Source organism: Anas platyrhynchos, chromosome 6, assembly GCF_047663525.1.
Source record: "Anas platyrhynchos isolate ZD024472 breed Pekin duck chromosome 6, IASCAAS_PekinDuck_T2T, whole genome shotgun sequence".
In the NCBI taxonomy this organism is placed as follows: domain Eukaryota; kingdom Metazoa; phylum Chordata; class Aves; order Anseriformes; family Anatidae; genus Anas; species Anas platyrhynchos.
In genome coordinates, this window is record NC_092592.1 from 37,473,869 (window position 1) to 37,491,054 (window position 17,186).

General features: G+C 40.0%; 1 protein-coding gene across 1 annotated transcript in view; it reads right to left on the reverse strand.

Annotated features, from left to right (window-relative positions):
- Positions 1–15,433, reverse strand: part of CPXM2 (carboxypeptidase X, M14 family member 2) — a 78,211-nt gene extending 62,778 nt beyond the window's left edge. Inside the window, exon 1 of the mRNA XM_005023173.6 lies at positions 14,677–15,433. Coding sequence (XP_005023230.3) covers positions 14,677–15,004 — 328 coding nt within the window. The 5' untranslated portion in view covers positions 15,005–15,433. The remainder of the gene's footprint in view (positions 1–14,676) is intronic.
- Positions 15,434–17,186: the final 1,753 nt, after the last annotated feature.

Here is a 17,186-nt window from a genome sequence, read left to right on the forward strand (position 1 = left end):
TATCTTAAGATAGTACCATGGCCCAAAAAATGAGACACCTTTAAAGTGCTAAAATTTAACCACCTTAACAACTCAATTTCAATACATTTTACCAAAAATAGTATAACTGCATACAAACAGTTGTGTAAGTATAAAAATATCTTATGATACAATCAATTTCCTCTCCCTCCTATGAAAGCTGCAGTAGTAAGTCCATACAGAATCTAATACACCCATAGCTCAGTACAGCACATTCACTATGCAGATGTACAGTGTAACAGCTTAGTCAGGAAACTCTTTAAACATACATAAACTAGAAAATCGCCTAAACTTCAGGTCCTGGAAATATGGATATACCAAGGATTCTGTCAGCTTTAATGATCTGGGGGCAGAGCCACCAGTTCTGCATCAAAGCAAGGATCCAAGGCTCCCCATCACAAGGATCAGAATTACACACCTTAGGCTACTGTAGACCTAGTGGTGAAGAAGATATGAACAGCTTCAGACATTCTCTACAAACTCATAATTTCACTGAAATAAATGGCACCACTATGTTATCAACCAGTTTTCACTTTTTGTCTTCCTAGCACACACATGAAGCACACACAAACAGAGGAAAACAAAACAACAACAATAACAACAAAAAGATTGTAAAAGAGTTCTCATTTGTAATGCTGAACTGTTAAATTTTATTGCCACTGCTATTGTTGCCTCCATTCCCAAGTACCAAATTTACAGCTGAGAAACTGAAATCAGCTACTTACCAGCCAGCACTACATAATGCCATTATACTTTTAATCAATTTTAAGTCCTAGTATAGACCAGATTGTATTTGTTTTACTTTCCTAAAAGGTGGGAAATGTTCTGAATGTGATATTGAAACAGATACATCAGCTTCCTTTGATGAAGCAGTCCAAAGCTTAAGAAAAGCAAATGAGAGATGAAGATAGAATCACTTTGCTGTCCCCTGTTGGGTTCACAGTAGGCTGTTTTCTACCAGTTTAGCTTTCAGACCTAGCTCTTGGTGGTAGCCAGAAAACTTCAGAGCCAGCACAAGTCTGAGCTATGCCTTTCGGCAGCAGATAGTCATTAGTCATCTTAGCTGTAAGTTTAAATGTCATCTTTCATTTTTTTCACAATTAAAACTAAAAATATGCATTTACCAACAGAATGTAGAATAGAAATAATCTGTGTCTGCAGTGATACCTAGGTGAACAGTTTAGGATCATCTTTCTTAGAGTCATTCCCTCCCTCTGCTGATCTGTGAAAATTAGTCCTTGACATTTTTAAATCTTCCCAAAGGGTATGTGGCTAATCAGAAGTGGCATTAAAATCTGCCTCCCGGTGCGTAGACAAGCACACAGTTGCAAACACACCTCCATGAACAAAGCAAGAAGACCCTTGAAGGTGGGCTGGCCACTTCAGCAGAGCAAACCATCACACCCCAGCACCAAACTGTGCTTATAGCATCCCCTGGCACTCGTCTCTCTTCCTATAGCAGCAGTAGCAGAGCTGCCCACCACAAGGAAGCATCAGTGAGTGGTGGGAATGCTGCCTGGGGCACAGGGCTTGTTTGTGAGTTGTCACCCCGTGCCGGCTGGTCTCAGCTGCAGCCTATGCCTCCTCCAGGTTGCACATCTGGGCTAAATACTTGACCTATATAGAGAGCCTGTGACAGGAAATACCTAAAATCTATCCAACTTGGTTTTAAAACCTTTTATACGATGTAAGTCTCGGTTTTATGGAGACCTGGTGTGTCTGCTCTAGCAGTGAGTTTAGATATTTAAGTGTTTTTTTCTAAAATCACATCTGTTGTTACTATTTTATATGAAATAATAAGACGAATGAATAAAAACAAACACTCCTCATAAAGCACAGAAGTCTCCGTAGCGCCTGGAGCTGTTGCTCAGACGATGATTTCAGAAGGAAGTTGTGTGGTTACAATTAACCTGATTTCAAACTGTGTGCTCCTTCCCAACCCTTAAAACAGAATGTTTGTATTTCCCTGAGCACAGTAAAAGAAGAAAATAAGTTTAGTTGGTTTGTTTGCTCTTTATTTAATTATTCTTTTTGATGGGCTCTTTTTTTTTTTTTTTCACAGTTGATCCAAGCTCACCTCTAATATTGTACTAAAAAGTCAGAAGTAGCTGATACATTTAAAATCCTGAACAGTGGAAACTGTTTTAGTAAGAGGATGAAAAATTGGCCAAGGGCACACAGAAAATAACTGGAGGCTCTTTGGATATACCCAGAAGTCCTAAAAAGCAAAAAAGATTTAGGAACTCATATAACAAATCTTTCTTCCTTCCTTTAGAGCACTCCAAGTCCAAGCTGTTGCACCCTTGAGAAGCACCCTGAAAGCAGACTGCTTAAAGGTTCAAAACTGCAGGAAGTAAAACTTCAAAAAACAATTAGACCTCAAAGATTTGAGGAAAACAACCCCAGGCCTGGATTGAAATGTGACTACTCATGTTAAAAAGTGAAGGAAGGAAGGAAGGAAGGAAGGAGGGAAGGAAGGAGGGAAGGAAGGAAGGAAGGAAGGAAGGAAGGAAGGAAGGAAGGAAGGAAGGAAGGAAGGAAGGAAGGAAGGAAGGAAGGAAGGAAGGAAGGAAGGAAGGAAGGAAGGAAGGAAGGAAGGAAGGAAGGAAGGAAGGAAGGAAGGAAGGAAGGAAGGAAGGAAGGAAGGAAGGAAGGAAGGAAGGAAGGAAGGAAGGAAGGAAGGAAGGAAGGAAGGAAGGAAGGAAGGAGGGGTACAGGAGAGAACAGGTCCAAGGATGGTGTTTGGGCTCACTGTGGGACACAAACTCCAGGGCAGCACAAGAATCCCTCTTGAAAGTGTTCCACCAGTGCAGAGATCTAAGCACAGAGCCCAGCTCCCACAGGCAATTAATTATTCCCTAAAGCAATTTCAGAAAAAAAGCAAGACTTTTATGGAGCTCAGAAAACACACAAGCACCCTGCAGTCAGGCTCTCCCTTTCCCACGTTTCACCAGCTCTGTTTCTCATGAGCTTTTGCTTATGTTCCCAAAGGATTTTAGTTTTCAGATTGCTTTTTAGCTGTCCATTGTGAAGATGGCACCATGCACACCCGATAGCCCATACATTTTACCTCCCCATCTCTACCTGCCCTTGAACTAGTCATGGGAGAACCAGTTTAGGGAACTTACAAAACTTAAATAAATAAATGCATCGAGCCCAATCCAGCACCAGAATTCTGTGGTTTTAGAAGTTCCATTAATATCTGTTACATTTTCAGTGCTCAGCATTTTCACTAGCTTCCTGCCTGCAGAAAGAGAAATGCTAAAAATACCATGAGAAAGACATGGCACTCAATATTTCTCAACTGATCAGAGGGAAGGACTGGAGGTTCAGCAGGGAAGCTCTTGCAAAACTCAAGCTCCATACTAGAGAGCAAAGGATCTGAAACAGTTCAAGCAAGGTTCAGACAAACATCTTGAAGGCTGGGCACCTCTCCAACTCAAATGACTGCGTGTCCAGAGGTCCTTCCTCCTCATTCCAGCTTCCTATGAAGCCTCCTTGAAACGTTGTACAGCCCCCAAAAAGATTCCCAAAATTCATTCTTTCTAAACATCTTCTGTGCTTTGTTTAATGACTCAGCCTTGGTCCAGCAAAGGCTCATAATCACAAGCTAAACATTTGGCACGTAGGACTCAACCGATGTGAAGCTAAGTGTGTCAGAAGTTTCAAATGCCATCAAATGTGAGCTTTTAGTGAGTTTAAAATTGAATGCATGTATGATTCTTCAAGGCCCAGAGATCCACACCAAAGGATTACCAGCCTGTGGATCCAATGAGGACTCCTCAGGAATACATTCAAATAAACCCAAATATATGCTACCTGCCCAGTGGGGTTTGACATCCTTTACCTGAACAGTCTTGTACTAGCAATAAATAACTGGTGGTATTGCCAACAGAGTCCTTGCTTCTGCTGTAAAGCTTGAATGTGCTAACGTGTAAAGTTCATTCCAAGATCCAGGATTTATCACTAACTCAGCCACTGCCATACAGAGCCTGTCTTCCCAGCCACCCAGAAGAGCTGGAAGTATTCAGAGGGTATAGGTATTCTGCACTTGGAAAGAAGTAGAATAGAGAAAGTTTCAAGGCAAACTTCCCTGAGCATAACAAAATGTTTTTCAACTTGTTAATTGGGAGGAAAAATCTGGTTCAGGATTAATGACTAGAAATATGGAACAGTTTTGCAGAGGAATAGTTCTGTGCTATTTTCTCTCCATGCTTTCAAAGACCTCAGTGGCATTTTAGCTGCATAACTCCCATACTAGCATTTTTTAATTGTATTTTGAAAAGTTTCCCATTCTAGTTCTCTTGTAAGAGTGTATGGTCTCTCTCTCGGTCATTGCCATTTGACTAGCATTTCAAGTATTAAAAAGCCAAAGTATGTATTTGCTCTTTGCATATTATTAGCAACATCAAACAATTCAGATGTGTCTGCAATATTTTGTATTCCATATATTACTAGCATTCATCATGATTTGGATTACTTAGAAAGTAGATCCACAAGATTTTTTTTCCCTCTTTTCATTTAATAGTTTAAAATAACATTGAATGCCTTCAGTTGCTGGATGAGAGCTTTGTTCTTTGTTCACTGTGGACTTGAACTTGTCTGCTTGCAAACAGACATCATCCTTTTTTCTTTATAGAAGTGTTTTCAGACCCTAAGCAACAAACATTTAATCTTGCAGGAAAATAAATAAATAAATAAATAGAATATATTATCCCTCATATTTTTTTTTTTCCATTTTCAATAAACAATTCAGTCATTCAAGCAGAAAACAGATGCTAAACCTTGTGATTACAGTGACCAGATACCTCATTCCTCCTGTGCAGCATGTTTGGCAGCTGAGGAATTTATCTCAGCCTAATTTTCTACTCTGAGACTTGAGCATCCCACCCATCTCTGGATCTCTTCAGTGCTTGGGCTCACTATGGAAGCATTCACAAAGGTCTTTGTGAGTCGTCACTCACAGCTTTCTGCTTTCTGTGTATGATCCCTCAGTCATCTGTTCCTCTATAAGATGGAAAAAATATTTTGGGGGCCCATTATTGTCACTTACACGTATCTAATGAAATATCCAATGCAAAGGAACTGGACCAGATGTGAGGCAGTCTTCAGAGGAGTCTGGAAAAGAATTGGACTGCAGTCCTCTGCAGCCCTGTCTCACCATAGGAGAAGCCTTCTTTTCTGGGCTGTGCAAAATGCACTGAGAACTGGGGCTTGTCCCCATGCTATTGGGTCACCTGCATCCAGGAGTATATCTAAGTCCAGATTTACTCTGAGAAACTCCATATGTATCACCTGTATATAACCCACATATATTTTTGGTAGGGTTCTCAATGGAATTCTTGCTTGGAATTTAAAGTGTGAAAAGTGAATGTTGATTAAATACTTGGTGGGATAAGTTTGGCTCTGTCCTTTGGGATAGGGTACTTGCCATCTATCTTGTGATAGTGAATATCATTCTAACTGTTTCTGAAATATTTATTGTAACTTCTCAATACATAAGCAATTAAGAGGAAAAATAGAGAATTGATGTTGTCAAAGGCTGAAGTTTTAAGTTCAACTTTTACATGATCACATTCAAAAGGCTTTTGGCTGAAATTGAAATTTCTGCCCTTGATCAGTAAAAATCTTTGGGAGGTCTGAAATCTGGTCCTATGTTCAGATGTCCTGTCATGTGCATTGGGCAAACTCACTACACAATGGAAAACTATTTTGGGGAGAGAGAACTGTATATGAAAACCAATTAGGGCATTATGGTCAATAGTAATGGTGGTAGCAGGGACTGTTTACATCCAGATTTGAAATCAACTCTTCTAAGAAACTTTGAACTTTTCCCTTCCTTTGACACATGTTATATGAGCACACTGACAGTAGAGCAGAGCCATAAACCTGTCACCATCAGATGCAGTCTCTCTGAAGAGAACATAAAAATACTCTAATTTCTGGGAAAGAATGATAGACTTTTTAGTTACTTCCACTGCAAACACCATGTTTCCCAGCACATCGTGATGACTAATGCACTCAGGCAGTTTACAGTAAACCTCACATGTGTTAGAAGCAGGAGACACTTGGCATCACTCTATACTCTCTTGTCAAACAGAACTCCAAACGAAATGGGATCATGAAGACTGATTTACTCTCCAAAGATCTTATAAGGAAATAGGGAAAAGGCAAATCTGGGGACAAGAGAGATCAGACCTCTTGGGCCCCTCTATAGGCCAAAGAAAACTCTGTAAGTCAAATTGGGACTTTTGGGCTTCCCCTTCAGATTCCCTCTAGGTCCCAGACAGAAGGATCAGTCTTGTAGAGGCAACAAGAAAGGAAATGCCAAGAAAGGTACTGCATTTGTGACACTTGGGAGTGTGAAGAAGAAATAATCTAAAGGAAGCACTCAAACCCCTTAACCAAAGAAAGTAATTCAGATTTAGGAAACTATTAGTCATTGTCTGGATGAGGTATTAAGGACCAAAAGAAAAAAAAGACAAGCTGAATAGAGGACTCTGGTACTTAAGTTGCAGTTCAGTTCCCTTTTAGATGCATAGATCTCCAATTAAGTAATATTTTGCCTTTAAGACAACTAGAAAAATTGTACACACTGCATAGTTTCCTCTTAGGTACCTGCAGTTCACCTTTGGGACATATACAGTGTCTCCTTCTGAATAGTCAAGATCTGTCCACTGTGTCCGCTATTAAATAAATAAATAAAAATATTCAGATACATCATCCACTTTGAATATTAAGTTCTCCATGCCGGTAACAAGAAACTTCAGAGTAGGTAAGTTCTGTAGTAGAAAGAAATAAAAAGTGTATGCTGCCAGTACCCGAACTATGTTTAACTTACGTATAGAATAACAGTTATTACATTCCTTGTTTGGACTGTTTGATTCAGCAGCACATTTGCAAATTCAACATCCTGCTAATGTTTGTGTGAAAGCAGAGAGGCAGAGCTGTATTATTTACTGGATAACAAAACTGTATACTTCAAGTATTTTCATACTGTAAATAACTGCAATTAAACAGAAGATTAAGCCTTTGGTTGCTTTCACTACTAAATCAGATATTCAGCTTCATGTGTGATTAACAGTTACTGGAACTCACTATGGTCTGCTGAAGCTTTTCAGCTTTTGTCTGATCTTCAATATGGAATCCCAGTGGACACTCTGAGACTCAGTCCCACATAGACCATACAGTGCAGGTTTGAAGCTAATTTATGTGTCAGAACAGGAAATCATTCCGTTTTTCTGATATATTAGTAGTATTTCATATAATTTTTACAAGACATTCTTGTAAAATATATTTTATAGTGCATTGAGCCAGATTCCCATTTATAAGACAGCTGCTTGAAACAACACTCAAGAATCAAAGTTACACTAAAGCCTCATTTTATTAAGAAACAGTGACGTAGTTCACTATGGAAATAAAGAATAAACCCCTAATCTTTATTTGTCTCCATTTAACCTCTAATAACATGGTACAAATCTTTGCTTGCCAATATCAGTATGTTACCCAGTAGAAAGGAACTGTTTGATATCCATAAGAGGACTCAGATATCTATCAACAGACTCTCCAGAATCTCCTTTTTATTTTAATTCAAACAGGGCTAGAGAGATTATTAACTAAGCCCAAGTATTCCAAAGATGCTTTAAATGATCTTCACATGCTTCTCTGATGTCTTCATAGGCACTCTGACTCTCAGAGTCACCATCTGGCATCTTTTCATTCCCCCTCTTGTTTTTCTCACCTTTTTTTTTGTTGTTGCCATTTTTAGCTATGGGTAAAAAAGAGAAACAGTTTCTCTTTTACACCTGTCAAGTTGATTTAGCACTGCCTGTTGACTGCATGGAGAATAAAATGCCTTGCTCATCTCTGGTTGGGCTCCAGCCCTTCCTGCACACAGCAGACACCCAGAGCATCCTATTATTCCCCAAAATGGGTCTATAAAACCACAAGGTGACAGAATCATAAATGTTCCTTTTGCTGTACTACAAGGAGATTAGAAATGTATTTAATTCCAAAGTAATGAGTCAGCATTTCAGTGTATTTCACTGAGAGTAATATGTAAAATAAATAAATAAATAAAAAGCATCTAACACCTCTTGAAGTAAAGAGAAAGCCACAGAAAGACTTCCAGGGAGGCTGGGTAAACCCCTGAAAGAGAGAGTTGAGGTGTTCAGTGATCAGCATCCTCCATGGCTCAGGAAATGATGCTCCCATCAACAAAGTAATCAGAGGGCAGCAGTGTTAGATGGCCATGGTCATGGTGACATCTAAAGACCCTTAACCCACTGTCAATGCGCTTTATTCTTGTCGGGACATGGACAGTGTTCAAGCAGGTTACAGAGAAGTAGCTTCTGCATCAGAGACATAACTGCACAGATATGATGGCTGTGATCAGCCTCGAATGAAATCCCTTGCAAAGAGACTCTAATGCCCTCTTTGATCCATGGCTTATTGAATTAAGAAGGACCAAGCCATCCATTAAGGTAGTTCCCAGGGACAGAAAGCTTAAAGGTGATTGCCTGCTCCTAGCATGACTGATTGTTACTATCACCTCTGTTTTCTCTTGGGGAATGTTTGTTTGAGCTGAGAAAATGTTGTGGGAGTGTTTTGCATGTGTAATCACTTGTTTTTACATTTCAGCTGCATCACAGTTTTGCTTGTTTCCTTTTTCCACAGGTAACCAGCAATGAGTGTTGAGGGCACATAGCTGTATGTTTGTTTCAAAAAGCCCTACTTTCTAAGACAGGCGGTGCCACAAGACATAGCCTCACCAGAGGCCTGACAAGAAGGCCAGATTTATTCAGATTTATTGCATACTTTGCATAATAATGTGGCAGTGCAGCCCTCTCCCCCCTCCCCCTTTTGATAATACAATCACAAGCAGCTATTTTGTGTGAATATGACAATCAGATTTCATCTCTGTATCCAGACAATAAATTTTTCAGAAGTCTGCTTTTTACATAGACAATGAATTGGGCAAGGCTCAAAAAATCCCTGGAAGAAAAGGCTCATATTTAAAAAATTCAAGAAATTACTTCTTCTGCACCATATCTTCAACTTCCAATACTTCATCTTTTTGATAGACTCTAAGTTCACATAGCTGATAGAAGTCTTCCTGCCAAACCCAAAAGAAATAATTGAAATTTGATTGTGAACCATCGGAATGACCTCTCTAACCAGCTCACTGAACAGAGAATAACATTAAAAAACAAGAATGAGTTCAAATAATGAGTGACTCAGAATATGCTGGCATTTCAGGGACAGGTCTAGGCTCAGATTCATATTATTAAAATCTATTCAGTGAAATCATTCCCTTTTTTAAAAAGGTATTTTTCTCACCTTAAAAATTAGTTTGAATTCAGAGAAGCTTGCTAGGAGAATTGTCGTAGAAAATGGTGTTCTCTAGCATAATCAAATGTGTTTATTCTAAATTTTTTCTCATGTTATATTATTCATTGAAGCCATAGCTAATCAAAAAGGGTTGGACGATTTTGAAAGCATTGCCCATTATTTATTCTTAGTCATCTTTTTCCTCTTTTGTTGTGACATTCTTGAAAGGATGGGCTCTTAAACAGAATGGTTGTGTTATGGCTTATTATTCTACATATTTGTAGAAATGCTGAGGAGAAAATAGAAGCTAGTAGATGAAAGAAAGCTCATTAAAAGCCAGATGTTTTCATCTTCGCTTGTCACATCTGGCAATTAGGACATGATACAGGTCGTATTAAAATTCATGGGAGATATTCCAAAGAGCATGTAGGGCCAATGCGTTCATTCACAGAAGGTGCCAGTATAAGAAGTTTAAGCAAAAGTTTTAAAATTACAATCTACATCCTAGGTCACAGGATTGCTCCAGTTTCTCTGGACTTCTCAGGAATGTGAGCCAGGCTGAAGCAGGGTATCAGTGGGTTAGATAACAGCAACACCGATAATATTCTTGGTTGCTATATGGGTCATTTACAACTGAATAGTCTTCACTTAGATAGCAGTTTCTCTATGCAGTCATGCCCAAATTTCACTTTACCTTCTGATTCAGTTTTCTAACACCAAAACCTGTTTCTTGGCTCCTCTGAATTGCTGTATTACTGGCCACTGCCCCATCTCCCTTCACACCGTCCCCTCTAAGCTCCCTGATGCATTGCCTAAAGCTGCTGCTGGCACAGTTCTCTGCCAGACCCTCACCAGCCTCCCGCCCCATCTGGCTTTCAGCCCTTGCATTCCACAAAAATGCTTCTTGCCAATCTTTCTAATGACTTCTTCCTAGCTGGAGCTCTGAGACATTACCCCATCTTCAACATGCCAGCAAAGTTCAACATGCTTCAGAAAACTGACTTTGATGACTCCCTTTGCTCCTAGCCTTCCTCCCAGCTCTCTAGGTATGCATCCAGCATGTCTGCCTATTTTCAATCTCTTCCCTGTCTGCTGCTCCCTTTCCATCTTTTCTCTAGATAATCCCACCCAATATTGGCAAGCAATGCTAATTCACAGGCTACCACTTTCTTCTGCCTTTCCTTCTGTTCTAGCTGGAAACCTAGCATAAAAACTAGACTAAAACCCAAACACAGCTCCTTTATTTTCCAGTGGCAGTCAGAATTGTGGTGACAAAACAAGAACCACTATAACACATGCAATTTTGTAAGTCAGATTTGTTTCCTAGTAAGAATTTTTGCTAATGTTTAGTAAGTTCCACCTAATGTTTGGTAAGTTCCACCTTTCTCTATTTTCCATGAACCTGATAGCCTCAGATTAAAAAAATCTGTGTAGATAGCACTTTGGAAAGAATGGTATCATGCTAGACATGAAAGGCAATATGGAATAGAGTATCTTTTGCACTGCCTTTCTGAAGTTCCTATTAGTTTTCTATTCTGAAGTAGCTATTTCATAGCTATGCTGAGAAACAGCAAAAGTAAAAAGAATATATAATTACAGATATAATTATGGCATACTCAGGCACAATAGGAATGAAGGTTTAATAGGAATGAAGGTTTAACCATGACCCTGAGCAATAGGCAATATTAAGCAGTGTTCATGGGCACCTCAGCCCATAAACCTCTCTGAGGTGAGTTTTGGTCTCTAGGCAGACAAAGCCCCAAACCATCTGTGGGGGTCTGCCACACAGGTGGTAGCTGAGGCAGCATTTATTAAACTCCATTTAAGAACTCATAAAAGAAAAACACTGATGTTAATGAGACTCTTTCCACTGACTTGAATGGGCTTTGGATCAAGGCCTAAACAAGCAAGGATGGAATTAGAAAAGGGAAATTTGTATATACAGAAACCCGTCAATCTGACTGTTTACCTTTCAACAATGACTTAGTACCATTTCATTTAGAAGTCACTCTGCCTTCTTGCCCCTCATTTAAATGGCAAGAAGGCAGGCTGGTATTTTTTGCTGCTACCTGAATATTTGCAAATACTGATTCCAACAACACTTTTTCAAATATATACATATATTGCAATCCCACTGACATCAATAGCATTTCTTCCTACAATTGTATTTCACAGATTGAAAACATTTATATTCTCACCACCTTAGTAATTAGCTTAAATAAATTGAGCCCGTGTCATCTGTTATGTGCTGCATCCTTCAGACTGCTAAGTTTGATTTCAGCTTTGATTCAAAGCTAGAAGTGATCAGTACCAGCTGCTCAGCCAAAGGGCAGATCACATTTTCCCGGTCCTCCGCCTTCTTCATCCCAGCTCCGAGCCAGCCTATTGTTTGTTACAACTAATTAATCCCACATGCCCCAGCTTCCAATGAGCCTCAAAAAAAGCAGATTTTTGTATTTACTGCATGTCCAGTAAATTATTTCCAGTTCTGGATACATGTATAATAAGCACATGGATGTATACACATATGTACAACACACACATGTATTTACAATCAGACGTAGTTATTGTTCTTGGCTATTTGGTAACCACCATTATTATTTCTAGTTGTCCTCCTAATTGGCCAAATGTGAGAAATTATAATTATGGATTATTATTTAGGCACCTCTGTGTGGGGCCAGATGTTCAGCTATTCATTTCAAACCCAATGACATAGCACTAGGCTTTGGTGTCACTGCACTGCACTGCATTGCTGGGACCTGGACATCTACTCCGTGCCCTTGCTAGACTGCTGCTGCCTGTTGCCATTGGCTGCCTTTGGGAGAGGGAAAAGGAGAGATTTCAGATGTTAGAGCCAGAATTTTTATCACTGTCTCTAGTTAAAATTGCCTGACACTTCCTTTTAAATGACTCCTGTTTTCAGTTATTTGCATCTTCAACAAATGGTAACCATTCTGTTTAATGTGTGTCCACCCTAGGGTTTGTTATGGCTGTTTCCATTAATATAGTTCAACTTCTCCCGAGGAAACGCATTGCATTTCACCATATTAAAGTAGATCTAACAACCACCTTACTGAGTAGGTGTCAAGCCTACTCATGCTGGAGCAAGGAGCAAAGGTTTGGTGGAGGAAATCGGTTTGTGTTACCTCTGGCTAACCTCACAAAGCTCATAGGCTTTAAAACCTCTTACTGCAGGTGGCTGGTGGAAGCTTGGAAGCTGGTAGCTGTGTCAAAAGAGTACATGCCTGCTGTGAAAGCTGCAACAGAGCTATTTCCAGCTGCTTTTGGTTGTGTGTCATAAGTTTCACCCATGCTTCCCTTGGCCTTGTGCTTGGCCACACTGAGGAAGAGGAGGAGATTGAGGAGGAGCTCACCAGGCTGAACACTGAAATAAAAGTCAGGTAGGGTGGGAATCAAGAAGCAGTAAATTAGAAATGAAGATGAATCTTGTACTAGTATACTGTTTGGCACACAATGTAGTATGTTTGGGGGAGAGTTTAAGGAAGAGTTTTGCTTGTTTGTTTGTTTTTCTTATCTAATTCCATAATTTCCTATGTAGAAAAGGAATGCGATTCTACTTGCAAAATCAAACATTTTTAGGAAATGCCTGTAAGACCTCAGTTTGCTCTCCCAGCATAGCTGGAATTTTGTGCTGTATATGCACAGTGCATAAAACAAACCAGGCTGGGAAGGGAAGAGCGCTGTGCAACGAAGGAGGTTGACATCAATACAGCTGCTACTTCCTCTGCACCTGCAAGGTGCTCAGCACACCAGGTGGGGAACAAGAATTATGCTTGTCTGCCAAGGTAAATGAACATTGCCCTTCAAGACTAGAAGTCATTCCTCTTCCTGTGCTTCTGTGCTTTCTGGAGCGTGTGTGAAATCATGGTGCCAGGGAAATTGGGAAAAAAGCCAACCAAAAAGGTGAAAGCAGAGCTGAACTGAACAACACCCCACTACAAGTAGGAATCCTGTGCTGCATCTACCACTTTGAATAAGGAAAACCTGGGACCTAATGAGGTGACTTAAAAGCCCATGGTTAGATAACAAATGGGGCAGTACTTGAGACCTGGAAACTGTTGCCTACTTCTGGCCCCTGATGGATCTTGTTCTCATCTGTGGTTTCTGCTTTGATTTACACTGGCAGTCCAAACTGGCTGCCCCACAAAGGATTTTCAAGATTTCAAAAATGGTATTTCCTTACCACTGTTTATTATTATAACAGCTAAGAACTTTTCTAATCAAAGACTAATTGATTTCTATCAGTCTTAACCTTAAATTGAAAATTCTATGTTTGCTACTGGCTAGATGTAAACGGAGAAAAATAATGTCTCTATACAACCTTTGATGCTGTTTTGCTACGTTGCACATAGTAATGTCTCTGGATTGCACACTTTGTGCCCCGTACTCTGGTTTTTATCATTAAAAGTTTCCTTCTGAAGTAAAGAGGAGTTCATTTTTAAGTGAGTAGGATTTGGTCCCTAACTGTATAACTCTGAAGTTCATCTCATGGGCTAAATTCAGTTCTGAGTGTGTCCCAAACCTACCAAAAGGAACTACTATACATGCAGAAAACACAAGAATAAACTTTTCCTTCAGGCTGGTGCAACTAGCTCTCAATGGGAACAACTGGATGATAATTGCTAACTGAGATTCTGCAAATTTTAATATTTGCATATTTTCATTAAATCACATGCAGAAAACAGAAAATAAAATAACAAGTGACCTTTTTTTTATAAGGATTTTTTGTTGTCACTTAATTTCTTTATTTTACAGGCCAATGATTACACTGAGTTTGCTATGGCTGTCTCTTACAGTGAAGATCTTTGTCTACATATCTTCCTCTGGAGGGCTTTAAAGTGAAATCTCAAATGATATTCATATTTGTAAGTATAATCAATTCAGGAGTCTCTCTTCCGCTAAAATTACCAGGGACAAAGTAAGGTGTTACCATTTACAACCCGCTTGTACTTCAGAATCTGTCTCCCTTCATTTGTTATTAGAACTGCAACTTTAACAACAATCCAGCTGTCAAGTGTAATTAAGAAGGAAAAGTCCATGCACTAGCTACAGTGCAGCATAATTAGTACATTAGCACTCCTAAAGCTCTTTACTTGATGAGGAAGGGGTTAAAAAGCCTGTAAAAGTTCTGACGACTTGTTCTGCAGGATATTAAAAATTAATGTGTTGTCATCATCATCACCACGAGCACGGTTATTGTTATTATTACCAAGACTCCCATTAACTGGATATTCATTAATGTTAAAAGTCACAGTCAGCATGAGATTCAGCAGACTCCAAGCTCTGGAGGAGGAGGTGGAAAGTTACCTGGTGGAGTTTCAAGAATGGATTTTCCTTTTTTGCTGCTTTTCTTCGGTTTTAACTCTTTCCTGCTCGGTTTGAACCCTGGGTGCTCCTCTGGCTGTGCAGCACGGATAGTTCCCTCCTCTCCAGGTTGCTCCGTGAAAGGAAAATACTCTTCACCGGGGTACGGAAAGGAGTAATAATGATCCCTGTTGCTAATCTCCTGCAGATAATAATCCTGATCGTCCATGGGTACAGCCTGGGACAGATCCCCCAGCAATAGGAGCCCAAAGGCACAGAGAGCGAGGCAGAGCTGAGACGAACATGAGCTTTCCTTGCCAAGGGCGATCATTAGTGTTTGCTTCCTCCTCTGCAAGCCCCTGAACTTTATTTGGGAAGAAGGGGAAGCAGAAAGCCTTGGCAGGGGGATAAGGGAGCCCGTCTGCGGAAAGTGCCTCTGCTCTGGGCTAGTTTGCAGAAGTTGCGAGGCGTGCAGCAGGACAGAGGGCTGCGGAGGGAGGGGGCAGGAGCGGGATGCATGTGATCGCTGGGCTTACCAGCCAGACAGGCGGACAAGCGCACGCGAGGAAGGCAGTGTGCTCGCTCTGCCGGCGCCTGGCAGGTGTGATCTCCAGCACAACTCTCTTGCAGCTTTTCCTTCCGTTGTTGTCACTTTCTTCCAAAAACACAGCTAGGAGGCAGCTCTGGCTAAATCCCCGAAGAGTTTCTTTAGTCTTCCCACATGCAGCCGATCCAAGTGAGCGTTTAGTCGGAGAAAAGTAAAATTGGCAGCAAGCCTTCGCCTCCCAGCTTGCGTGTAAAAGTGTTTCCCTCCCCTGGGAGATGCTGTGCGGGATGGGGGTGGGCACACACAGCCCTGGGCGAACCTGCCTGCTCTGACACTCAGCGTGCACACGTATGTGTGATCAGTCAGTGTCGAAGAGTCCTCATGCCATGTATGATGTATTATAAAGCTTTTTATTTTGTCTTTTCAAGCTTTTACAACAGTAGCATCCCTCTCCAGCATCGATCTCAGCTTCCCTTGTTGCCCCAGACAATATAACTAAATACATACCACGCACCAATTTTTTACAGGCTTCTCCTAGGACTTAGGGGTGCTCACTGGACATGGCCCAACTAAACATCAGGAAGCTCTTTTTCTCACTCTTTTTGGAAAGATCCTGACTTTTGTTCTCTCTGAAATAGCTTCCAAGCAGATTAGATTGCACTGTGCTAGCAGCAGCACACGTGCAACCCAGTGTCGTTAATGGAATCGATTTGTCTGGGGATAAAATCTTGTCTTTCATCTTCTTCTTACCTCCAAAATAACCTTCAGTGCTGAAGGAAATGTGCAGCCATTGGCCCACATGAAATATGAATCCTTACTCCTGTGTTGAAAATACCAGCTTATATTTTCATCATGTATATTGAATTTCTTGCCATTGTCCAGTCACCTAGGAGAAAGTACTACATCTGTTACTCCACTCTTCATTCTGCCTTTGCAATCATATTTTGTGTGTGTTTCTCATAACTTTAATAACATAATAAACACAATTTCACATCTTAGTACCTATATCTTTTGGAATATTTGGTTTCCAGACTCTGGGTGATCCAGTCCCCTGTATTTAATTACTGTCATTGCTTTCTTAATCACTATTCCAATAGCAATTTAGTGAATACATTGTGTTTATGGTCCTCCATTTTACTGACACACAAACAAATGAAAACATGTTTTCACCATTGATTTTATTTTCAGTCTGATATTTTATATTTTACATGTTTTTAAAACTCAAAACTGCGAATGTTTCTCTTTTGAAGATAGGGAGTTTCATTTTCTGAAACTAGAATTAAAGATGTTTTGCTTTTCCACTGCTTTACTAAATTATAATAAAAAAAAATAATTTAATGTTAAAAATTAAGATTTTCATATAGTTTAATCTGCAATATAAGGTTTTGTGACGTTTGGCACAGTTTGTGCAGTGATGGTGGAAATGTGGAAGCTCAGACACACCAAGCACAGTGTGCAAAACAGGCTGCTTGTCCTCTGTATTCAGTGGCAGGCTGAATATCCTGAATATCCCAATTTAGCGATTTCACAGATGTTCATACTTTGTTTTCCCTTTCCAAACTATTCAGTCCTCTTCTCCCTTCATCCTAACTTCCAAGGACAGAGCACGAGGTACAGAAGATTTGCATACTTTTGTTACTGTTTGCAGCACAGACACTTTTTGTGAATATTGTGGACATTTTCATGTCTACAGAAGTCATTGTAGAGTTGATTTTTCCATCTCATCATTAATGACCTACATTTTTGGTAACTAAGGGAGCCCTAGCTGCAAATTCTTTAAGTCATTGCAGTGGTCAAAAATGTTCCATAGAAACAGAAGAGGATTTACATTTCCAAGCAAAGCAAAGTGTTTTAATGCAATGTAGAGTCATGTGTACATTAATTAAAGTCTGAGGAATGTGATTTGGGGGAATGTTGAATTATTTGCTTTTGTCAACTTTATAAATGCACATTTCAATAATGTATG